Source organism: Thunnus albacares, chromosome 10 (assembly GCF_914725855.1).
Source record: "Thunnus albacares chromosome 10, fThuAlb1.1, whole genome shotgun sequence".
Classification (NCBI taxonomy): Eukaryota; Metazoa; Chordata; class Actinopteri; order Scombriformes; family Scombridae; genus Thunnus; species Thunnus albacares.
The window spans coordinates 27,603,180-27,630,223 of record NC_058115.1 but is presented as its reverse complement, the minus strand read 5'-3'; the positions used below and the strand labels follow the sequence as shown (position 1 = coordinate 27,630,223).

Below are 27,044 nucleotides of genomic sequence, written 5' to 3'. Positions count from 1 at the left end.
AAAACACCGTCTTGAGAAAAAATATTCATATTCCTACAAAGTGAGTGACGGCACAGAATTAAAAGTGAATCAAAGCTGTTTTTTAAAGGAAAGGAAGTCACTTAAAACCTCTGTAAAGGAAACATTAACACTTAAGATTGGATCCACAACATTTTATAAAATTTAAATGATTTTCTGTTGCATTTATCCAGTTTGGATTTGACACTGTTTGGGACGAGAACTCTCTGGACTGTTCAGCAAAGCAGGTGTATAAAGATTTCATAAAAATCTTTGCTGAATAAAACCTAAAACACATATTTTCACATTGGTCCATGTCCCATATTTGTCTGAATTCTGTGTTTTACTGAAAAAAGCTATCCACACCTGTTGCTTTCAACCGACTTTTGAACAGTAAAGACATGTTTTAGCAGTACATAGTAGGTAGTTACCTGGTGGGGCTACCATTCTCTGCCATTTTTGGAATAGGCATGTCTTGAGACAGTCGCGGGGGCTGAGGTTGTAGGTCTTGTGCCTTGACATGAGCTCCTGCATTGGCTCCAGGATGACACACAACTGCAGACACAACAGGACAAACCACACGTTCAGTTAAGGTAGATTTATTCAACATTTGATGAGAGAACGGTGTATTGTTGACTGCTGCGGCTCTTATCAAGCTAAAGCAAACAATGCCCATAAAAAGGCTGTGTTTGCTGCTCAATTAATCACCCACAGAGTGACTTTAAGTGATTAATTGTGCAGTAAATCTAGTTTTTATGGACACTATTAATAAAGTACCTTTAAAAAACAGGTTTATTGTCAAGTGCTTTAGAGAGAAGCACAAGAAAGACAGATAAAGAGAGAAAGATGGGCAGGCGGATACATTTTAATATGAGCAGCATTTTGTTGGGCTGTTTACAACTCACAGCAAAATGTGTACGATACATACATTCATGCGAGAATACACACCCAACAAACACACACAATGGTCCCTCGTTCCCACACTGTGCTCCAACAATATTCTCCAGTTAAAAGGCCCCAAGTACAATAGTCAGTCTGGAGAAAACTGTAAATCTCTGGTGATTTGCACTGAGAGGAACCAGGGGTCAGCCTGTCATCTTGAATACATCAGGCTTAGCTTATCCAGATAACATCTGGATAACATTACAAGCCGGTCAGCCCGCCTTCTTCAGCAGCAGCAACCATCCAGATGCTTGTCTGTGCCATCTGAGGATGATGATTGGACAATCACTGGTCTGTCTACAGTGCTGGACCAATCACAGGGGAAGAAATCTTGGGATCAAACTCCAGGCAACCTGCCCTGTGTTTTCCTCTGACTGGATTTAACTGTTTTGTTTTTTTCCCTAACCTTTTTTTCTGTCTTGAAAAATTTGACAGTTATACTTATACTTATCTACAATTAATGTTTTCAGCAAACTAAAAAACTGTAATGAAATGTCATCATCTACTTGGTTTTCTTTAGGGTAACAAGTAAGAAACTACTGATCTTACCCCAATTGTGACCATGAGCACAAGCTGTTGTGTCTACACAAGATCATATGTTGTTTTGGCATGAACTGAGAAACAACCCACATTAGTTTGCTCAAGTATGAGGACTTGCTGACATTGGAGCCCTTTGCTCACCTTGTAACAGCCACAAATACATATCAGGTGTTGTGTAGAATAGATTTTCTTGTTGTTGTTGCACAATCAGCTACAACTTAGATTCCATTAATGGATATTTTAAACTTATATCACATTTCTGGGCTGAAAAATCTACCCAGCAGAACAAGTCCAAATCAACTCAGACCTACTATTCCAAGCGATGAGTTTTCAAAATTAAACAACAAAATACGTCATTGTCTCCCTGAATGACACATATAATCGTTTTCTGATCTGACGCCCCTATCAGCAGGATGAGATCATTTGTTGTTTGATTATGATTAAGTTAGGTTTAGGCACAAAAACAACATGGTTAGGGTTAGGAAACAGTCGTGGTTTGATTGAAATAACTACGTTGGGTTAGGGTTGAAAAGGAGATGTGATTAGCGGTCTCCCATGTCAATGTCTGATGTTTTCTTGACCCATCTATCCACCATCAAGGATCTATAATGACATCCCGCTACTTCCTCTTTTGCTCCCGACAGACAAGACTCATAATTACAACAGCCGTTAGAGGTCTTTGTCTCTTAACCTAAACATCTGTCCTTATTAGGCATTTGCTGAAATGACTGATGCTGTCGTTTTTCTTGGGAGGACAGCCTTATTCCTGGACCCACTTTGCATTAAGAATTGCTGAGGTGATTACCCCACCAATCCCACGAAGAAGAACATACTAGAAACATGTAGTAAATGTCATCAGTCTTGCTAACAAACAAACGGTTGTTGTAGTTGCAGTCTAATTTAAATCATATGGCCAATGCCTGTATTTTGGGTAGTTTCCCAGTCAAAATGTGATGTAAGGTCAAAATTGCTGCAGTGGAAGTAGGTGTGAGTTTAGTGTTGCTCAAGGGCACTTTGACAGTCGTTACTGGAGGAAGCAGTATTGTTAATCATTCACTGCATGCTCAAATGATCTCATCTGACCTTCAACATCCCACCACCCTTACATTTCTGATGTCAATTCTAATCAACATGCTCATCCTGACTTCAGCCATACTGTACGGCAGCTTGGAGCTGAAAAGAACAGAAAAAAAAAAAAAACAATGACAGCGCTTTGAAGGATACTGTATCTGTCAGTTTTCGAGGGTTTTATACAAATCACCTTACAACACCAGGAATCCTTCCAAAAATGTTTTAGCGTGATGGATATTCAAACCAGGAATGTTCAGTCAGGGGTTTCAAACTAGCCATTCTAACAAACACAGACTCAGCTGCTTACGCCAAATTACCCTGAATAAACATAGTAATGTCTGTTTCTATTCCCTCTGTTAGGACGGCAGTGTTTTGATGCCACGCAGCTCGAGGTAAAGTGAACATCCCTGTAGCAGACTAATCCCGTGTTCTCCTCTGATAGTTCCCTCCTGACACAGTAATATCCCTCCCCAGCTCAGCCAACAAGCCCTGGCTCTCAGCCTGAAAACAAGGGCTATTTTCAGGCTGAATAGTAGGAAGCCGGCAGCTCCAATACATGGAAGGGTTTAAATACTCCAAAGGAAAAAAAAAAGACAGAGTGTATGTGTGAGTGAGAAGGAAAAAGGCTGGTTGTAACCCCTTAGCCAGGAAACCGTCAGTCTTTTTTGGAAGGACTGATAAATGCTGGGAAAGGCCTTTTCCAGAGACACATTATTGCCAGTTTAATGTGAGGAAAGGGTGTATTTTACCTTGACAACCTCAGATAACAGTGGGGGGAAAATATCATTTGCAAAGTGTGTGACATGATAGATAACAGTAACTACACAGCAGTGGTTCCCAACTTGGAGGTCAGGACCCCCAGAAAGAGTCATGAGATGATTCTAAGGGATCCAGAGATGATTACTGGAGTGAAAGTAAGAAAATCAAAACTCTGCTACACAAATTATGTTTGTTTTTACACACTTTTCAGTAATGTTTGCTTTGCTGCTTGTCAAATATTATGTAGTTTTATCTCCTCTTGCCTCAAAATAGTATCCAGATGAAACTAACTAAAAAGGGATGCTTTGTTAAGGTATTATTACTTAGATGCTTTACTGAGGTAGTATTAGGGTCACAAGCAAAAAATGTCAGAACCACTGCTTTACAAAATAAAATCTCAATGAAATAATTCTTACATATTAATGTTCAAAACTGCAAACCTGGGAAAACTCTCATGTTTATCAATAAACCAAATAGCATTGCAATGTAGTTTATGATATTTTCATTATTACTGAAATTAAAGAAAACCTCAGAACAAAGTCCAATCCCTCGTTAAGAATTAATATTTTCTGTAGTGTTTAAAATAAAACCACATTGTGCTCTGGGAAAGTCAGCCAATTCCTAATTTGCCAGACGCACAAGGTTTTATGTGAAATATTTCAGTTTTAGACCACTGAGGCAATGCGAGTCATTTCGATAGAACGAACCATTCTTCAAATGCAAAGCTGGGACTGTTTGGACACAAACAACTTAACCTCATCCATGAAATGTGTGTTGTCTGAAAACAAGGCATGATCCCTGTTTTATTCGCTGTGCACTGACCATCTGAATCACCTAAATAAAAGAAAAAACAGAAGCTAAATCTTTAGTGTGTAATTACAGATACTTGAATTATGTGCTTTCTCTTTCAGTGGCATTACAGTTGCTTTTTGTATCGAAAATCATTGTTATAGGAAAACAAAAACAGCCACCCTGCTCCCTCTCTCTCTCCCTCTCTCTGTTTTTCTCAGTTATTATAAGCAGCGGAGGTGCCGTTCCCCGATTCGCGCGCCATTTCACAATTATGAGTCTCAACAGGGAGCGTTCATTAATGTTATGCTAATTTTCTGTATCCAATTAATTCTTCTCTCTCCCCGTCTCTCTCCCTCTCGCTCTTGTTCTCCCATTTGGAAATAGTAGCTGTCAGTCAACTATGGCGTTGAAAAACACAAACAAAACCCTGTGAAATAATCACTAATGTATTCAGCCGGCTTATACTTCCTATTTCCGTAAATTAAATTGCTGCGGTCAGGTAGAAAAACATGTATACGGAGAGAGTAAAGAAGAAATAAGTGCTTATTTTTTTGTTTTGATGCCATGCACTTTTGAAATTATACACTCAGGTTTCAAACGCCCAAGAGTCATAAAACGTGTTTGGCACATAAATAACAGCATAAGCTTTCAATTCCAGTAAAAAATGAAAATAAAAAAGAGAAAAATAGTTACATATACAGTCACGATATGACCTTAAACAAACTGAAGACTGATTATGAGAAAGCAGGAAAGCATATCTTGAAAATGCAACTCATTGAAACTTGAATATTCAAACACTGATCTATATTTGAAATAAAATATCACAGACTTATTGTAGAGAATGCTATATAAACATGTCATGGACCTTATTAACTATGACAAAAAATGGATATTCTGCATGAAGAACATAAATATACATAAATATAAGAGATTTAGTCAGAATATATGAGTAATATGAATTATAACGTTTAAAACTGGACATGAATTGTTTCTCTGTGTGCACTAAGTCTGAGGAGATCAGAGCAAACACAAAAGCAGAATGACAGTCATAGACATTGTCAGACACGCACATGCACGTGCACACACACAGACACACACACAACCCTTACCCTGAGGTAGTTGAGGGTGAAGTTGGTCAAACCCATGCGAGTGATGTTTTTGGACAGTTGTTCCAGCACCTGAGGGTCTTGTGCCTGAAGCAGAGAAATGAAAGAGCAGCAAAATGAAAATTAAGGGCAAATGCACATATAGGTTATGTATTGTGCATGTATATTGTTATGTTTGCATTTAGCTGAATATGACTAATTAAAACTAATGATCTAAAAGCAATTAGGCTAAGTGGCGTTCATTGGATATGCACAATCGACACATTCACACCCTCAAGTCATAAATGCAAGTGCTTAACATTGTTACTGCAGTGTTGTCATTTAAGGATAAGAAGAAGGTAAATGGAAGCATTTTTAACACTATTGTCAAACTAATTAATCAACATTACTTATTGTTGTTCAATTAAAAATTACACACAATTTTCATTCCATTTCTTGATTTGATGATGTTGCTGAGTGCATATAGAGTATGTAGGGTCTGGGCTGCAGGGAAAATTAATTTAATAATGCTAAGTTATTAAAAGACTAGCCAATAATTCCCAGCCTTTTATTCCAAGCGTCGCTACTAAGTGATGTAGTCTCGTTGACAGTTGCATCATTGCCACAAAAGATTAAGAACTGACCATCAAAACTGCACAATGAACAAAAAAAACACACACACACACAAAAATGGCAATTATAGAACGAAATCTGATTGGAAAAAAAAAATGAAGACACATGATTATTCACCAAGCTTGTTTGCCACTCCAAGAATAAGCAGTCAAATCATAAAAAAGCTGTAGGTATTGACAGACCAAAACAGAGCCCAGACTGAGGAGAAGCAGTGAGCACACTTGCATTCACCGCCTCATGAAAAATGCATGATTCTATCTCCTGTCGCATCTCTGTGTGGAGAAAGTCAAGAGGGAAGCGAGGGAGTTCTTCTGTACCGTCAGCAGACCAACGTGAATGACAGGAGAAATGAACTAGTGTGCATTATTGGCAGCCAGCGGATCAGCATCTGAATTACTTTACTCATCAAGTAGAATTAGGCTAAACATACTGTACGGGAATTTGTCTTGGCAGCGCTGGTGCAGCGATGTATCAACAATTTGTGAAGTAACACAAGTAAATACTGGCACATATGGTGCAGGGACAACAGAGACGCTCGGTTCAAGAGGCCAGAGGAAGACAAACAACCCAGTACAAACTCTAGAAAAACACATTCAGAATTCAAGATGCATGGCGGTGGGCCAAATAGGAAGTTTAAACAGCGAAGACAATGTCAGTGGGCATCTACAGTACATGAATCAAACCTAATGCGAGAGAAGTCAGGATGCTGCTTGTCAGTAGAGGACTGTGACTAAATACATTTTCTCAAGTACTGTACATGAGGAGAATTTTGAGGTATTTTTTTTTATGCAATTTGAGGTACCATTTTATGATATTTTACTTATTAACTCTACAACATTTCAGAGGGAAATATTGCACTCCACTTCATTTATTTGACAGCCACAGTTGTATTAAAACACATTTTACATACAAAACATACCATGAGTTTGTAATATATGACACAATAGTATGGATTAAGGTACCCAACCAAATATCCACACATTCCACATTAAGGAATTAGTAATAATATTCATATAACATCAACACAACAAATACTTTTACTCATAATACTTGAAGTACAGTTTTTGTAAGTACGATTTTGAATGCAGTACTTTTACGTGTTAAATTCTGTTACTGTAAAGTAAAGGATCTGAGTACTTCCTCCACCACTGCTTTTTTTTATTATTATGTTAACAGTAACAGTAAAACAGTAAACAGTAAAACAGTAAAATCAACTACTAGTACCAACATTTCATGTGGAAAAAATAGGATTGACAATTTTTGTTACTGACTTCAGTACAGTCTGAGTTTTTGGAGTCAGCATCTAGTGGGCGTTAGAGGAAGTGCAGACACGATGGTGTTGTACATTTTATTACAGAGCTGAATTGACAGTTGAAATCACTTCACTGTTATGAAGCTTAAATTTTGTCAGTAGCAGAGTAACAATGACAATAAAGTGATGACAAACAGTCTGTGGAGACGATGTGTGTGACAAGGCTGTTTGAGACCGAATGCTAGCTTTTATTTGAGACTTTATGGTAAGCTACTTAATGTCAAAAGTGCTTTTGTAGACCTAAACAATGATTAAATGTAAAGCAGGCATGGGAAGACATATCTATATGTTTCTCTCATACTGCACTTTTTTTTACTAACACTTACTCTTTCCCCTTGTCCTCACAGGTTTTTGGTTTCTAAGTAATTTGAGTCGATTTTAAACTGTGTTGAAAGGACGTACTTTTCCTTACAGTCAGTAGGTGTTTACATCATGTTGTTGTATTTACTCTTAATTATTAAGTAAACTCTTTCCAGTATTTCTTTCCATCTCACAAACACAAACTTGATCTGAGGAATCACTCATCAGTCAGTCATTGCCAGTATCAGTTACAGCTCCCTTCTTTCTAAACATTTGGAGACTTGGATAAAAGCAAACTTTTCCAAACACTTAATCTTTAGGGATGGTGAAGAAGTGCAGTAGTAGTCCGGCTCACATCAAAAAGTGGGCCTTCCTGTGTCTGTATCTGCTTTCATTAGTCCAAGCAACGATCAAAAGAGTGAACTCACTCGCACAAAACCACTGAAGATCTGGCCAGGACCCACAATACCCAAAATATTCCACTCTCCAGGAATTAGTGTGAATACCCAGAGGGGCCAATTTATTGGTGAGTGAAATTCATATGAAGATTTGGCCAAAAAAGAGGCTGGCTATACAGGCAAAGCTGCTTCTTACACACACCTTTAAGTCCATGGGGGTAAATAGAAAATACTGAAGGAAGGAATCTTGTTTTATTTATAAAGCAAATGGGAGGAGCAGCATGGAAAGCAACTGTACTGCATATAACTGCTTAGAAGGAAAACCCATGCAAAGGCCTTTAAACACCAGGGATGTGATGACTACATGACACAAAAATGCCAAATACTCGCCTACGAATATTTAGCATTAAAACTATTCCTACTGGCAGCGATACGAATTTGCGACAGAAACACGAATTTGTGAAAGAATTTGAAACAGCTCACTCTTCAGAAAAAATGACGGATTCAACGTCATCCAGTGATGATGACGATCTCTGACCTGCGTTCGGGGTGTCGTCCACAGAAGCAGCTGTCTGTCAGCAGCAGTTCCTGGGGAGCTGAGAGGAGTGTGGCCGACTAAACTGCCTTCACCACGCTTACTAACAGCAGAAATTTACTGAACCAAAATAGTTTTCATGTCACCTCTATGAGAAGAAATCGACAGTGTTTGTATTTATTGATTCATTGATTTTATTTCCCACCGTAGCGAGTGAGGGGAATCTGCCTGTAGTGAAACAGACAAGCTCACACAGACAGACTGGGAGCCTTGATCAATCAGTGTAGATACGGTAAATAAGTTCTCACATACAGCAGGCTATTTGTGTGATTTAAACAGCTTTCTGTGCAGATTATGCTTCACTAAACGTGACAGAAATAGACTCCTCTGTGTCCTTTGTCATACAATACATGATGATGAGAAAAACACAAGAGCAACAGGTCCGTTGTCATCAGGAGTTGTGACGTGTCGTTGATTGCGAATAGATTGGTGCCTTTATTCGCAGTGCGAAAGCTCAGAAAAATCGACCATGTTCCAAAAAAATAATTACATCACTTTTTTGCCACTTAATATTCGTGTTCTGTGTGAAAGTACTCATGACCAAAACAACAGTTCAAAAAAATATATTGATGTGCGAATCAATGGCTCGAAAAAAAAAAATGCCTCCAATGTGTAAAGGCCTTAAGAGCACTTTAGATTTTTCTTTCTTGGCTCATTGTCATTTACTTACTAAGGGGGTTGCATGACCATTGGGCCCTTGAAACTTGTAAATGCACCACTGCATAGCTGTGTGACCAACGTGAATATATATACAGCTTTACACAGGTTTACATGTGTGTATGTATGTGTGTATATATATTCACATTGGTATATATATATATATACATATATATATATATATATATTTGCTTATAAAAATTAGTCATGTTTGTTCCCTGGCAACAGTAGAAATATTTTCTTTTATTATGCAGTTTCAGTTCAAAATAATTTGAAAATAGAAGACCTATTGCTAGCTCAAGCTAGCACACTCCACGGCTCCAGTGACTAAATGTGTGTTACACTTAGTGGAATTAAGCAGATTATTCATTCGACCTTGTTTTTTTTTTCCCCCTCTCCCCCTTTTCAGACAAGGGCCCTTTTTTTTATCCTCGGTGGCCTTTGATGTCTGCAAATAAATTGGTTTGCAAAAATCCCTCCAAACTGCTTTGTTGGCGTTTAAATTTCATATGCTCATGAATAGCTTCTAAAAAGTGTCTTGGCAGGGTGCACAGACCCTCGTTGCGATTCAAAAAGTGACACCTAAACGTTGAGATCTGAGTTTTTGTTGTGTGTTAATGATGTCACACTTACGTGCATGGCCAGGATGCTGCGGGGGATGAGCTCTCGGTACTGCCGGATGGTAAAGTGCCATGTCTTGATCCTCATCAGATCATCAAAGGCAAACTCCAGTATCAAACGACCCTCTGTACAAACCTGGACAAAGATCACATAGTTGGTGTTATTTTACATTTCTCCTCAGCCTGATATCTCTTTCAGGAATCTTTAACTGGCCGGAAGGCGGCTGTCAGCTGATTTGGATGGAGACAAAAAGAAATCAGTGTTTATTGGCCAGGTGTGATTTTCATAAAAACGCTGGAAGGGGTTCTTCTAGGTTTTGGAATTTGTTCAAGGACTTTGTAACATGGAGCGAGCTATTATGCTCCCAATATTTACTCTGCTCGCTTCCCTCATTCAGAGCATCTGTCCTTGGGCCTCTCAACCATCCAGCTATTTCTAAAATGTGAAAATAAATGTAATCTGGAGAGGGGTATGTTTACGCCAGAGACAAAAGAACTTCAGGTCAGAGAGTTGCCAATTAGGAGTATGGAGAGAGAGAGAGCTGGAGAGAGAGACAGACAGACAGAGAAAGAGAGACAGACAGAGAAAGAGAGAGAGGAGAGAAGACAGAGAAACAGTGAGAGGAAAAAAACATTTTTTCGCCCCTTTAGCTGAATGCAGCGCTTGCCGGGGCCCTTGCGCTTCTCCCGTATTTCGTTGCTGTGACAACCAGGGAGAGAGAGAGAGTGAGGAGAGAGAGAGAGAGAGAGAGAGAGAGAGAGAGAGAGAAAGAGAGAGAGAGAAATGGAGAGACAGACAGAGAGGGAAAAAAAAATCAGCTGATTAGTTGGCATGGCAACGGCAAAGATGTAATCCCACCAGACACACTCTAATCAATGCCCCCAGCGCAGATGGTCTCCTGAGGATCAACAAGAAAGAGGCTAGCGGTCATACTGCACCGCCCGCCCCCCTCCACATCCCTCCACCCTCATCCCCCACTTCCCACCCACCCACCTACCCCTGCCAGTCACGTGCTCCACCGCTAACTCCAACACATTCAGTAAAAAAAAAAAAAAAAAAAAAAAGAATAAATAGAAGCTCGACTGCTCCAAAAAAGCCTGAATATAGAGCTGCTTCTCTGCTGTCTCGACGGAAAATGTGGATACTGTATAATGTTCTCACTCTGTGTGCAATGGTGTGTTTCCTGAGATTACAATAAGTACATATAGAGAGAGTTTTGTTCCACTATGGCTCTATTGGTTGTGCTGTGCTCTCCATAATACACAACTTTCTTTTATCTGGCCGTGTCCCTGCTCAATTCTAACAAGCTGTTATTCAACCACTTCTCAAAAAATCAAACCTTGATCCTTCTCTACCTCAAATTTACAGGCCCATCTCCAGGTTTCCTTTTGTAGCCAAAATTTTAGAAAAAGTGGTTGCTAAGCAGCTCACAACTGCAATAGACAGAGCATAATAGCTTTGATATGTTTCAGTCTGGCTTCCGCTGGTTGCACTCAACAGAAACGGCTCTTCTCAGAGTCTTGAATGATATCTTGATGCATGGTGACACAGGAGAATGTTTGGTGTTGGTGCTGTTGGATCTCAGTGCAGCTTTTGATACGGTGGACCACTGCATCTTGGTTGGTCGGTGGGTATCTCTGGGTCAGCCCTGCAGTGATTCTCCTCTCTGATAGGAGTTTTGCAGTTTCTGTTGCCAGCTTCGCCTCCTCATCCGAAACTCTGTATTGTGGTGTGCCCCAAGGTTCAGTCCTTGGTCCTCTTCTGTTTGCCTTGTATATGCCTTCCCTTGGACAGATAATAAGGCACTTCAAGGTATCTCCTATCACTGCTACGCAGATGATATTCAATTGTACGTCTCACTTAACCTTCAAAACATAGCTAAATTGTTTGTTTTAAATAATGTGTAAGTGCTATAAAAAACTGGACAGCAGATAATTTCTTACAGCTTGATTCCATCGAGCATAGCTGCATTGCGCTCCGGCTGTGAAGCGGCTACCGCAGCGCGTTTCAGAAGTGTCCAAGAAGCGTCTCTCCACTGCGCTAAACATATGCGCCTAGTCTATTTTTGATGGAAGCTGTGTCAAGCTGCACAGAGCAGATTGAGTCGGGCAGGAAGTGAGACAAAGCAACAGCATAGAGCATCCGGTCACATCACTACATAAACATGTTATAACCGGTTGCACCAGGCCAGAAGTCAACCAGTCAGAGGATATTTGTCACCATGGACGACGAGACGTTCATCTTGGAAGTGGAAAATCCCAAAATTTTATGACACCACTGCTGCCATGACTGGCCTGGTCCCTGGCTCCCCCTCCCCTCCAGGGTGGCGCTCTTCTTTCTGGTTCTGCCAAAGCAAAACACTCCACCTCTGAAATTCTCGCAGTGGGGTATGACCGCGAAGGAAGGAACAAAACCGCGTCGCAGCCAGAACGCGACGCAGCCAGGCCCAGTGGAGTCAAGGTATTACAGCTAAATGCAGAAAAAAACAGAAATCCTTATCACTGCCCCTCCTAGTCTTGTACCTAAGATAAGGGATGATCTTGAGTCTTTTACCTCAGTGGTTAAATCCTCCATAAGAAATCTGGGTGTCACTATGGACCAGGCTCTGACTCTGCTCAACAGGGGAAGTGTCTGATTCGCTCTTGTTTTTTTCCATTTGAGAAACATTGCAAAGCTCAGGCCCATTGTGTCTCAAGCAGAGATGAAAATGTTAATTCATGCTTTTATATCATCCCGTCTTGACTGCTCCATTTTCACTTGCCTCAGCAGAACATCCCTGGATTGTTTACAAGTGGTCCAAACTGATGCTGCCAAACTCTTGACCAGGTCCTCCAAAAGGTCTCATGATGGTCTCTTTTGCTATGTTGTGACGCATATCGTAAAATGGTGAGGACTGATGAAAAGATGAAAGTCTAAGCTTTACAAAAGGCTCATAAGGAATCGCGTTATAAAATAGGTTTTTAAACAATTGTTTATGATTGCAACCACAAGAGATCCTTGAGCATGCAGTCATAAATGTGCACGAACAATATTACACACACGCACACACATGGACAAACACATGATCTCCTTCCAGTGGGTGCACTTACAAATATCAATCAGTCAGTCACTTTATTTGTCCCCAAAGGGCAATTAATGGAGTAGCAGTGCAACAGAAACACAAGATAAAACACAAAGCACATAAACAAATCATATAAATGGAAATAAAACAGAGTAAACATGTTTAAACAATCTAAAAATAAGTAAAATTATGAGTAAAAAAAAAAAAAATCAAAGAGTTTTTCATATGTTAGTTTTGGCTAATGGTAGTCTAAAAAGGGAACCCAATACTGAATGTGGAACAAAATATAAAAATAGATATATAGCATTCTGAAAATTAATACTTTCATTTAATAACTGACATAATTCAGTGCTGATAGTTTTAGTTAGTTTGCCTTTGATAGTTGGGATCTGCGTGGTCTGATAATGGGCTTGTCTGAGCTAGATAAGTGTGGATTAGACTAAAGCAATGTTTGGAAATAATCCGTGGTATTTAATGGACAATAAAAATGGTCTTTATTTTATTTTTTTAATTTAGTCTAATTCCAATTGCAGTTTGTCCAGCAGCTGACCCCTGAGTTCACAGTCAAAGGAAAGATGCAACAAGATTGACCTTTGCTTTTCTAGCTAGCAACATCTCCCAAAACCAAAACAATACCTTCCTAGGAACTGTGGGAGTAAAGAAGGCAACTCCAAATTTGGTGATATATGTCTTTTATCATCACTGCTCCCTTTTTTGCAAAAGTGGCTGTGATTTGAAGGCTTCTTTCACTAAATAAAAACTCAAAAAGAGTCACATCTTTGTTGCATTGCTCTCCCTTGAAGTCCACATATCTCCAAAATATCAACTTTGAGCTAAAAAAAGCGTTGTGTAAATGTAGTGGACTTTTAAATTGTTAATTTAGTTCAAGAAGTAAAGGAAGTATTTCAAGTCATAAAGGAACAATAAATAATTTTGATGTATTTAAAACATATGTATGCATATTACTTAAGTTTCAGTATTGGCTTCAAAATAATCATCACTTGACCCTCAGGTTTAGAGCTCATGTTGAATTATAAGAAAGAATGCTGCAATTAATTCACTTGAGCACTCCAATTGCTTGTTGAAAGGTGGAAAAAAAAAACATGCAACCTTGGTGTTTTTTCTTTTTTCCTTTGAAATAAAATGTGTCATGGTTATTATGTGTGTGGATGAGTTTCATGCCCCTCGGGCCGTTGAAGCCTATTAAAAGACCAAATACTTAGGCATGTATGAGGAAATAAGTAATTCTTTACATCATTCCTGAAAGTGTACTTTCTGTAGATTTATGGTATTTACCCACCAGCAGAGAAATAGCTTGAATTGCGTTTACTCATGAGCCAGTGTCTTCTGATGCTTTCCAGGTGCAGTAGCCTACAGTGAAACAATGCTGCACTATTGATTCCTTTTTCCATTGTGCCAACTGTGTCTTTAGCATTGCCTCCACTATTGCTCTTATTTCTCTCTGCAGGCTTTCTGCTTCTCGTAACTGATAAATAAATTGGTTACGAATAAGCCGCCTAAATCAGAACCAGAATAAGAATCACTTTAATTGCCAAGTGCAATAAATGTGCTGGAATTTGTCTTAGTGGCACTGGTGCAGAGATATATTAACCACAAATGCAACCAAGGCAGCCTTTCCCACAGATTCCAGTGTAGATTCAATCACAAAAAAAACTATTTACTGTATTTCTCCATACTGAGAGCCATTTGGTTAAAATCTAATATTTCTCACAATGGCCAAAACCAATTTTTTTTATAGCAAAATAGTGTTCACTTATGAAAACTAAAAGGAGGAAAATCCCCTTGAATTAAAAAGTGGTCCATTAAATGGTACAGCCCTTCACAGAGAGTCCCCATTGATTTAAGAGCAGGGTCATAAATCTTCCACAGAACGGGGCTGAGATCAGGGGATCTCCGGCTGAAAAGAGCAAGAAAGAATAACAGCGTCCTGCTGCTGAGATACTATTCAATACTGTTCCTTAACATGACAATCAATTAATAACAGAGGAGCTGAAGGTCATTAAATCGATTATTATGAGATATGCAGCATTCATGGCTACTTGGTGAATATAAATAGGATCAAAGTTGACTTAATGCTCAATTATAGCTAGAAGCGACTGACATGACTTATAATATGTAACTTAACATGATCCTCTGTATCTGTAAGCACAGAGGAGTTTGACATTAATATTAGGATTGTAACATTTATTGTTATTTATGGTTAATGCACATATAAGTGAGGTGTGACACTGTAAATATGTTGAGTTACTACAGTAGCAACACCAATAAATCACCCAGACTAATATATTGGCCGACATTAGCTTTATGCAGATATACAGTGTACGAATCTTGTATATGTCGGTTGATAAGTAACAAGCAATGTCAGGACAGAAATGGCGACGCTATGTTGCAGGAAATTTAGAAACAGTCTCCATCACATAGTTTGTCCATCAAAGAACAACGACTGTTTAACTGTAAAATGTTCCACTCAATACGTGTCTAAAAAATACTGGCCAATATATCATCGCCAGACTTTAAGAAAGAAATTTAAGTATCAACAGCTCAAAATTCCAGCATTGGTTGCACAATGAACAGTATGTTGACAATTAACTCACAGCTGAGGACCTATTTCAATAGTCTAACTTAATTATAAAAGTATAGGTTTAGTCTTTAAGATAAGTATACAGTAGTAGTGCACAGTATATGTCACAACATTATGTCAATTATATATAATATAATCGAATGCACACCTGTGAGACAGGTGCCTTCTGAACAAGTGGTGGACACACACTGTCAGCACACATTTTATGAAAGAAGCAACTACATTTCAGTCATAGACCGTTGTTTGGCTTCAAATAAACAATACAACAAGCGATATCTTTATACAGGCTGCAACAACCAAACAGAAAAGGGGTTAAATTACTGGAACATCTGAGACACACAATGACAAATCTAAACGCACACATAAGTCATATCATAGATACATATATAAACAGATCACAAATCTCATAATAATACAATTAAAAAAGGCAACAACAAAAGCAATCATTAAAGGGTGAGGGTACGCAGCACTGGTCTAGGTCTCCTATCATAAAATTAACATAAGTATATACTGTGCAAGGTTGGAGTGAAAATGTGCAGAAACTTTGAACAAAAACCCAGGCAAAGCCCAGAAAAACACAGGCTGTTGATGACACATGCACTAGTCAATTTCTAAAAAAAATCCACTCAGGGAATTAAATTCACTTGAGCTGAGATCACTGTGTCACAAACTCGCCTTTTGCTCTTTGCTCTCCTCCCAGCATGCTGAAACCCCCAACTGGGTACCGGTAACAAGGGCCGTGGGCTCTGAGCTAACACACACTGGCCAGGGAAAGCAAGACCTGCTGGGTAGTGAATAGAGGTGCTGGGATACCGGGGGCGGTTGGGTGGCTGGGGGATTTGGGTCAAATTGGCACCCTGTGTCACCTTGTCAACACCTCCCTGCACACATTGTCCACTAGCACCTGAGCAACACCGCCCACTCTTAGCACCCTGCTAGTCCCACCCATTCGTTTGTCTGTCGAACTCGACCAGAGGAGCAGAGACGAGGGGTGGAGATGGAGAGAACACATGAAAACTACACATGAAACTGTGCTGAGCTCCTTCTAAAACTGCCTCCTTTTGGATCTCACTGCTTCCATTGCCTCCACCATTTCCATTACATTTAATTGTTGAACGTTTAGACTTTACACTTTTTTTTAAATTAATTGTTTTCAACAATTTGATTTTGTTTCATTATAGTATGATATGTGGTAATCTGCTAATCATTTGTTGACTTTGTTTTTGGAAATGCAGTACTTCACAGGTAATTTTCGTTTGTCACAGCTTATTTTTGTAGTTTTGGCCAAAATTTTCTCAGTTATCATAACGTAGTCACCAATTTTATTTCTGTGATCTGTGAACATCGTGACTTACTACAGTTGAGTCAGACAGGACAAGAAACGCAATTATAGGTAATCAGACACTTAGTAAACAAGGCATTGGTCCCCAAAGTGGGTGTCACAGGACCTTGGGGAGCCTTACGATTTGTTCATTTCCAAATGTAATGTAAATTTTTATAACATTTTAGCACAATAAATAAAAAGGCTACAGTTGCATTGACTACATTATTTATATTTTTAAAGATAAAAACAGAAGGGATAAAGAAAGAACACTGAAAACACCTTATTGAAAATCCTGTTATATGTGCATTTATGCCACAGTTGAGATTGGTGACATGAAGGCTCATAGCTGCAGGTTTCTTAGAGAAAACGCTTTCATGCACCCATGCTCCACATGGGTTTTCCAGATGCTAAGCAGTCAGATATAGCAAAAGTCAGAGCAAGCTATACATGATGAATATCTATATGAAGAGGTGTCCTGTTTTTAAAACGTTTAGGAACCACTGATCTAAACCGCCTCATTTGGAAGTAAAACCAAAAGTCAGTGCATTTAAATTTTAGTAATAATGCTTCATTGCACAGGTAAACTGTGGTTGCACAACTAAGGCCAGTACAGTAGGTCAAAGTTGAACCAAGAAGCAAGAAGTGTGCAAACAGTTTGGGTAATAATTTTACTGGTCGCCTTTGTTTTGCCTTCCAAATATCTTTGGACAACCCGGGAGTTTGTTTAATTGGCTGGGCAGCCGGGTAGCTGAGAGGTTTAATGACCAACCATGAACCACAATGTACCCGGTTTGAGTCTGGCCAGGGACCTTTGTTGCATGTTGTTTCCCTTGTTTTCTGTCATCTCTCTGTTATTTATGCGTTAATAATGAGGCATAAAATTCCCCCCCAAAAAATTAGTTTCCTAAAAAAAAATCTGTCTGATTGTCTGCCCATTTGCTTCCCTTGCACAGTCTGACTTTATTTTACCGATGTCACCGCATTCCCACGTCGCACCAATTAACTCGGAGAGTACAGTGCTGTTTTTACCGACAGGAATGATGGTTAAATCTACGAAAATAAGACCCACGTTGTAACAAATCAGAATTATTCTTTAAATATGCTCATGCCAGGAAGACAATTTTGAATTTGAATTTTTGAAAGAGAAAGAGAGAGAGAGAGAGAGAGAGACAGGCAAAAAAAGATACAGATAGAGGCAGAGAGAGAGAGAGAGAGAGAGAGAGAGTGGGAGAGCAAGAGAGCGAGTTGGGAGCTGGGGATGATTTCTCTAGGGATGAAGGATGCGGGTGTGTGTGTGTGTGTGTGCGTGTGTGTGTGTGTGTGTTGAGGGTGCGGGGGGGGGGGGGGGGGGAGGGAGGGTTGAGAAGAAGAGGGGGGATGAGAGAGAGCGGTGGAGTAGAGAGCGAGGGGAGAATAAGTGAGCGAGCGAGGCAGGCAGGGGGATGAGAGAGAGGAGGAGGGGGGGAGGGGGTGGGGGGTGGTGGGGGATGTGGGGGAGGAGGGGTGGTGGTTGAGGAAAGCGAGGCGAGGCAGAGCTGATTGAGATTCGGGCCTCCAGAGCTGCAGGCTCGCTGCTGCTGCTGCTGCTGCTGGGAGCTCAGGGAGAACACGCTCAGTTATTGGAATTCTTTTTTTTTTTTCTAATGAATTAATTCTTCTCATCCAATTTAGGTGAAGATGAAAAGAGAGCAGCGCTGCAAGCATCAAATTTAGCTTTTCGTTGACCGGGCCTGGACTGTTCTGTTCTGTATGGTTAATATCGGACACATAATATATTATGTTTTTTTTTTTTTTTTTCCCTCTTGTTTGCGGAGCCTTGTTTACAAAAAACCAAACAACAGAAACATAAAAAGACATTTCCTGTGTGTGTTATTGGGGATGTTTCATACTCATTTACTGATATGATAGCACAAAGAGCCCAAACAGTCCCCTCACACACACACACACACACACACACACACACACAAACACACTGTACATGTGCCCAACCCCCACCAACCAACCACTACATGAATACCAAATCATCTTTACTCCAAACGTACAGAAACGATGACATGACCTCATGAAACCCCTTGACACAAACCCATATGGAAGCAGTCATGCATGTAAATATACACTAACATGTAAACACAAAGACACAGAGTCTGATGGTAAGGTTTAACATTGGTATATAAAAGTCCTGCACTGCACTAACCAAAAAACTTTTCATATGTAAATGATCATGCAGAATAAGAATTAATATCAACATGTGATATATTATAGCATCTTTCTATATGTGCATATGAATGTTTCTATGTAAAATGTGTACATATGTTTTTTTTTATTTACAGCAAAAGCCTCCAAATGTTTTGTGCAGAATTTCTTTATTGACACAAATATCAAGCTGAAATCATATCATAGGGGTCACTGAATCAGAAATATTACATCAAGAAATTGACCATTTATGGCGAAACAGTTATAAAAACTGTTAAAAAAATAGATAAAATATGAATGAAACAGCCAATACATGTGCAACTTTAGTGCTCTAAGTGATCTAACTTTATGATTCATTAAAGGGTTTCAGTCAATAATAATGTGTTTTATTTATACAGTGTTGCACAAGAGTACATCGTATGTAAGTGTAAAGTAGAATGAAGCTGATATTAGCTTGTTGCAGATGAATCAGTATCAGCAGGCGTACTGTATATGTCTGCTGATAAGTAAGACGACATTGCAATACAGAAATAATAAAGATATTTCTTAAGGTAACTTGAAGTTTGCTTCAATAATGTGTTTACACAGGGGGAAAAATAATATTGGCCAATATGTCATTCTAAATTTTTTTAGACTCTCAAATATCAATATTTGTATCAGCCTCAAAATCCCAATATCGTTCTGGCTCTAGTGGGAACCCCTTACAACTGAATCATCTGTATCACATTATTTAGTCTCTAATTCAGCCTTAAAACTCTGCAAACAAGAAAAAAAAAGTCAGCCGGTGGGGTGAAACTGTTCTATTTTATCCTGATTTTGTTTCCCTGCTATGATGAATTTTCTCAAAATAAGATGTAACATTAAGAAACAAAACAAAACTGAGACTGAAAAATGCAAATCACTGCCATAGTATCAATAAAAATGGCAGCTGATAACAAGAAATCCTTGATCAGATTAATTTGTATTGGAAAATTGCACAATCATCTAAACCCATTGGCATATTTTGTTCATTCCTTTTCAGAAAATCTGATTTTAGATCTCCACAACAGACAAAATTACTTGCTAAAATGAAGATTTTTTTTTTTTTTTTGCCGTAATGTTTCTTTAATTTTCTTTTTAGTCTCACAGCCCTTGGCAGGTCAGCCAAAAAGTTAATTTCAGACTCTGCACACCACACACACACACACATACACACACACAAAGGAGTGAGTGCATACTGTCAAGTCCTGAAAACAAGAGGGCGTATAGCTGTTTAATGTCAGAACAATCTGGTCCGCTGCTGTAGCTCAGGGTTCATGGTACAGGGAACATGGAATCCCTTTAGCTCGGCTGCTCGGCGCTGACAAGGTATCTGGCCTCAGATTCATTTAGACAGTCAGCAGAAGAACACTAAGAGTCAGCTAGCCATCTGGATCAGACTGTAGTGAAGCAGATATTCACTCCGGCACAGGGGGATTCTCTCCCCAAAGACAAAAGCAGATGAGCTCAGCTTTAGTGCTTTCAGAAGACCTCGGTGTCAGGTTTGGATTATCTCACCTGCGCAATTTGTGTTTCCTCTGCTTTTCTAACTTCTTTCTGTGCGTCTCTTGCAGTGCAAACTGAACCATACTCTTCAAAGATCTTATTCATGTCCCCTAGCACTGCCTTTGGAGTATCTGAGAGCTTTAAAATCTGCCGACATCTTTAACATGAGAAATGCCACTGGATTTTAGGGTCTGGGAGAAGGCCAACAAGCAGATAAGTGCATATGAGAATGTCTGACATTTCTTGCATGTGTCTAAACACTGGTAAGTGCTAGCGCTTGGTAATATATCAATATTATATCAATATTGTGATATGACACTAGATATCATCTTAGAGTTTGGATATCGTAATATTGTGATATGGCATAAGTTTTCCTGGTTTTAAAGGCTGCATTACAGTAACAGTATCATTTTCTGAACTTACCAGACTGTCCTAGCTGTTCTATAATTTGTCTTTACCTACTTAGTCATCATATCCACATTACTGATGATTATTTATCAAAAATCTCATTGTGTAAATATTTTGTGAAAGCACCGATAGTCATCCTTACAAGACTGTCGCAATATCGATATTGAGGTAGCTATTTGGTCAAAATATCGTGATATTTGATTTTGTCCATATCAACCAAGCTCTAGTTAGTGCCAACATGCACAAGGTTCATTTTTCAGCTACATATCAAAGATATTGTAATGCTAGAATTCAACAGTCAATATGATTGCAGTTAGTTAATTGTGGTTAGTTTATTTATGTTTTTATTGCCTTAATGAACAACATAAAACCCACTTTTAGCTTGAATACACCCCTCTTACAAATTCAAAAAATGCATTCAAACCTGGACTCATACACCCCATTTTTCAGGAGTCAGAATTACTGGATTTTCTCTGGAAAAGGGCAAAACTTGTGTTGTAATGAGAATGGGGCCAGAATCAATTGATAGTGTCATAAAGCGACTGTATTACTATTACTAACTAAAGAAGTAGATTTATTGTTGAGGTGCTGGGAAAGATCCACTCCTTCCAAAATCAGAGACTGACATTCAAAATTTATCAAGTTGAATAGCTAAAGCAAAATAAGCATGCAGCAAATCAGATGAGTTTTTTTCATACTTTACAGTAAGGCCAACAGGTATGACTTGAAAACACAGGGACAAAATGAAACAGGGAGAAAAAAAGAATCAAAGGGTGAAAATGGATTTGATCTTTAACCAGTTAAACACCTCTCTAGGTCCATTATCATAGCTTGTGATCAATTATTCATGGTGGGACAGCTCTAGGGTCAGGTGTTACCTTTGTAAACATTGGCTTCCCGTGCTGGGTGACCATGGTGCACTGATCACAGTCCAGGGTGATACAGGAGTTGTGGAAAGACTCCTTGGAGTGTTTGAGGATGTAGTGGAGCTCGGTGACCCCTCCCTCGAACACCGTGCTGAAATAACGGGGGATCAACGTCCGACCGATCGCTGCAGGGAGACAAAAGAGAAGGCAGAGCTGCTAAATATAGAAGGAGACCAAACGTGAAATAATCTGAAGAGAAGACAGTGGGCTTAGATAAGAGAGAGGAGGGTGACATCATTAAATACTGCCTCAACCACAATATCACTAATAGACTATAATGATGCTACTACTAGTATTAGGCTTATTACTACTATTACTACTACTGCAATACTTACTGTACAATTTTAAGACTACTATTGGCACTACTGTAACTACTACTATTCTATGTTTTATATAACTACAGGCTACTACTGCTAACACTATGATTTAGGGCTCTATATAGTCCTTCTGTACTAGTGCTGATATGATCCCTAAGCTCCAGTACAAATACCAACACAATGTCTTTTCCATACCTTAAAGGAATAGTTATACATTTTGGGAAATTTGCTTTCTTGCCAAGAGTTAAATTAGAAAATCGATACCACTCTCATTTGTGTTCAGAACTGAGCTGGTGCCAAGAGATTAGCTTAGCTTAGCATAAAGACTGGAAGCAGGGGGAAACAACAAGCTTGACCCTGTCTCCCATTTCTACATTTATGTTTTTATATGGATTAAACAAATAAAATACATGTTTATTACTGTAGTGAGCTTTAGAGGTCCTGGTAGGTGGGTTTTTGAACTTTGGACAGCTAGCTCTTTCCCCTTGCTTCTAGTCTTTATGCTATGCTAAGCTAAGCTAATCGCCATGTGACTCTAAGTTGACGCACATACATAAGAATGGTATCAATCTTCTCATCTAACTCTCAGCAAGAAAGTGAGTACGTGTTATTACCAAAATGTCAAACTATTCCTTCAATTGTAGTGAGATGAACATGTAGCAATATTTAAAAAAAAAAAAATCTTTTTTGTTGAACAAAAGAGGTCAAATTTCTCAATTTTAAATGTTGCCTAAACACAAGCAGTTGTACAAGATCTTTGCCTTAATAAAACACTATCCAAAATTATGGTTTTAATCAGAAACTGTCTGATCAACAAAGAAGTAAAAAAGAGAATAAATCTGAGCAATCTGAGACATTCTGGTTGGTGTCAAAAAAGTATTGAGGATCGATACCCTACTTTGATTACACCTACTACTGTGCTACTTCGACTAGAACTGCTACTGATAATACTACAGTTACTGATAATAGTAACTGTGTTTTCTGTAGTGCTAGTGCTAGTCCTATAAAAGCTGGATTTATAAAACAATAATAATGGCACAGAAAGATATGACATCAAATATTGGATATCATACTGGACACAAACATATACTGTAAACAAACATGAACAAACTTATTAACTCCTAATGACATCAATAGCAAGTCAATTATATTCATATTAATACAAAAAGAAAGATTAAAGAGGACACAATATGAAACGGAAATGGGGAGAATTTGTTAATATACTCTGAAATGCTTAAAATTACAAAAAAAAAAAAAAAAATCAAGATAAACATTTTTGCCTGTTTGAGGCTCTTTGGAGGCAGCAGAAACATATCAAATTAATTAAACTTTTGAGAGGAATGTTCTGCTTTTCTGTTCTTTCCTTCTTTTTTATAATATAGTATCAATCTGAACACAGAAGTCATTGTTAAGTCTGCTGTCTATTGATTTGACTTCAACCTCTGTACTCATTACAACTGGAAATGCAGGAGTCTCTGCTTTTTACCCTGTTGAACTCCATGCGAGTCTCTCTCTACACATTTTAGGGATATCTGCTATATCCTAAAACATGCATGTAAAATGTTCACATTCAAAATACAGATCATGCATTCATTCAGTCTCATTAACAGCTGACTTTCTAATGACGCTGCACATTAAGTACATGACCATAATCTCGCAAAAAACATTGACAACATTTTTTAGCAACAAATTCTGAATAAACTGGCTGAATATATCAATCAAGCAGCAGCTGAGGGCAATTTATGAATCAAGATTCTCAATGCATCAGGCACATTATAGCTTTACAGAAACCTTCGGATTGTCCTGAAACTCACAGACTGAGTGCAACAGCCTTCAGGAAATCTGCTCACTCTCCAAGAAATACCCAAATCCTTTACTCCTAGATTGAGTCTGATTTTTCCTTGAAACAAGTGTCAAATAAATCTTCCACACAGAAAGGTAAATCCAACACTTTCCAACACATCTGAAGATGAAAGATTTTCTTGAAACTGACTGACAATATCATGAATTTGGTGCTCTCCACCAAATCCACTTCTTCTAAGAAATAACACTTTATATATTAGACTCACTTTTGAATATTCTTCATATAAGAGAGACCGCACGGCAAAGAAGAGAGAACTTTCACATATTTTCAGAATAATGTGATTCCATGACTGACTTTAGTATTAAACTGAATTATTAAGATGGACAACTTCTGCAGTGCAAACTTTCTGCAGAAGCCTAAAGAGACAATGAGCAGGCTGCATGATGAAAACTGGAGGAGGAGTCAGGGAGGGAGAGAGTGTCTTCAGTGGTTTATAGCCCTCAGGCTTCGTCTGGTTTCTATCTCCTCTGTGTTAGTCGGCTTCAAGGAGAAGAATGGATGATACAGAGAGAGAGGCTTACATTTCCCATTACATTATGGATGCACTGTGATGCAAGATACAGATTCCTGAATACTTGGATGCATTTTATAGCATGAAATCCTGTCCTGAATGGCCTTTCTATTGTAACCTTTAATTACCGTTTATGAAAATATACTGTATATTTTGTTATTAGCCTGTTATCAAGTTCACTAGTTAAATAAAAATGAAAATTCATGCAGAAATTTCCTCATCAAACGTTTCAAATCTATCCCTGACAAAGCAACGCACCGTCTTCAACCGCAACACCATCTCACCTAAACTTCTAGTAGCTTCTCTGCCTCTGTAACATCACTGAAAATCCCACCTCTCCCTCTAAGAAGCTCAAATCCTGCTACACATCTTCTATCCACCAGAGTACAGTCCAGGAAGTTTTTTTTAAATATTATCAGAACAGAACATCATATCATACTGACAAAAATCTACTGAACAGCTGTGCTATTAACTTAACTAAGAGAAGTAGGCTGCACTTAAGGATTATTTTCATTATCAGTTAATCTGTAGGTTATTTATATCGATTCATCACGTAATCGCTCGGTCTGTGAAATGTCTAAAATGTTCCCTTCACAAGCTCCAAAGTCCACATGTCTTGATTATTTTCCTGTTGATTGATTAATCTATGATCAACTAATTATTTCACCTCTAAAGAAAAGCATTATTATAGTCCATACTTCATTGCATGACTTGTTACAACGGATATTCTGCAGTGTGTAGGCACAGTTTCATTTCAGTGCTTGGTAAAAATAACGTGAGTTGAAAGTCAAAAATTAGATGTTAATACATAGGATTTACTCAGAATATAAAGCGAGATTGTCTTCAATGCACAACTTAATATGTAGATCAGCGTCAAACAGCTTTCACTCGGGACAAAAACTGCAGCCTCTTTTGGTAACTGCAGAGCTCAGTATTGCAGTTTCTGTTACTTGTTGAGCAGCTGTGCAGACCCAATCTGCAGAACGAGCCGTACCATCTCCACACCACATCTCAGCAGCACATTTCTCCTTAAAGAGCCTGTTCTTGCCTTTATTTTTCCAGCTATAGGATTTCTGCTGAACACAGATACTCATTTTCAGCATCACCCTGCTTCACACATACATGCCTGAGAGCTACACTGCAACCACGGACTTCATCCAAACATCACTGGGCAGTTCCACTCGAGCAACTCGACTTGCTCAATGGCACCTCAATTGCTACTCATTCACTAAGCTGCACTGAGGATCTGAACCAGCAACTGTTTGGTCCTTAGGTGGCATTTTTGCTGCTGGCTGTGAACTTATAATGTTCCTTCTCTGTTCTTACAGTAGATCTGATTTATTTAAGTGTCATGCCATCTTGTGGCCAATCTCTCATATGATTATAAGAGATCTTTGCAGACATTGATACATGCAGATGTGAGTTTATTGTTAAAAAAAAAGAAGTGTGGTGAGGATGAGGTAATGTCATATTGTACTACTGATATGGTTTTGTGTTATTTCTTCTGAAAAGCACCAACTAAACTTTTGGAATCAGTTTGTATATATACACTATGTATATCTACACTTTGTATATATACACTATATACACCACCAATTTTCCTTTGTCCCTGGTGCAATATGCATACTTAATTTGCACAAAAGGCAATTGTTACCTTGCACCCATGCACTTTTTTCCCTCACACTTAGCACTATAGCACTTTATTTTATCTAATTCTATACAAAATCCATCTTTTTACAGATTTTATGTGTGTGTGCTACCCTATACAAAACCCATCTTTTATTGATTTTATTGTTTTACTGTTTGTGTGTATTGTGATTGTTTATATGTGCTCTGCTGCAAGCTGAATTTCCCCCAGTGGGACAATAAAGTACTGAACTGAACTGATTCCTTTTTAAATGGGAAAGATTTGCTTCACAAATATTAATTTGCAACAACACACAACTGACAGACTTTCACAGCTGGAAGTTGCCCACAATATGCTTATACTTTTATCTCAACCAATAAAAATTAAAATTATGTTTATATACTACTTATTTGTTTTGCCAGTTACATTTTGAAGGGAACATAATTGCTGACAGGATTATGTTCAGATGTAAAATTTTGTACACAGTGCTACATTTTTATACCGCACAGAAGTCGTAATGAGGTGGTCAGGATGGATGGTGGGTATATAGGGTACAAGACTGTAACACCAAAGAGCAGGGTTCACGTCCTGGGTCCTGTGTGTGGTTAGATTTAGGCAACAAAAGCACTTCAATTACTTTAAACTTTAAGAGAATTGTCATTGCAGTTAAATATTAATTCAGCAAACTCATCCTCACTCATGTTTCAACTCACTGTTGACTTTATCAGTATTAAAGTAAGGCCAAGATCTTTCCTCAACCTTAACCAAAATGAAATCTTAGGAGACAGGGTTGCCACGGGGGTTCAACTGCAGTAATATTATGGAATAGCTCAGCTAATTTGAAAAAACTAGGATTTTTGTCCAAATATTGGCGTTCATCAGGAAAACAAACAGCCAAAAAGGATTACAAACTACCAGCTACAGAGCTGAACAAGCAGCCGACTGCACAGGACACACCTCCAACCAACCAGCTGTCAGTTTAAGC

General features: G+C 38.6%; 1 protein-coding gene across 8 annotated transcripts in view; it reads right to left on the bottom strand.

Moving 5' to 3' along the window:
* ldb2a (LIM domain binding 2a) overlaps nucleotides 1-27,044 on the bottom strand; it is a 100,831-nt gene that overhangs the window by 12,394 nt on the left and 61,393 nt on the right. For all 8 annotated transcript variants that reach the window (XM_044363947.1, XM_044363948.1, XM_044363943.1 and 5 more), the window contains 4 exons: nucleotides 21,693-21,865; nucleotides 9,715-9,837; nucleotides 5,211-5,294; nucleotides 429-552 (listed from right to left, as the gene is read on the bottom strand). In XM_044363947.1, the coding sequence (XP_044219882.1) occupies nucleotides 429-552; nucleotides 5,211-5,294; nucleotides 9,715-9,837; nucleotides 21,693-21,865 (504 nt within the window). The remainder of the gene's footprint in view (nucleotides 1-428; nucleotides 553-5,210; nucleotides 5,295-9,714; nucleotides 9,838-21,692; nucleotides 21,866-27,044) is intronic.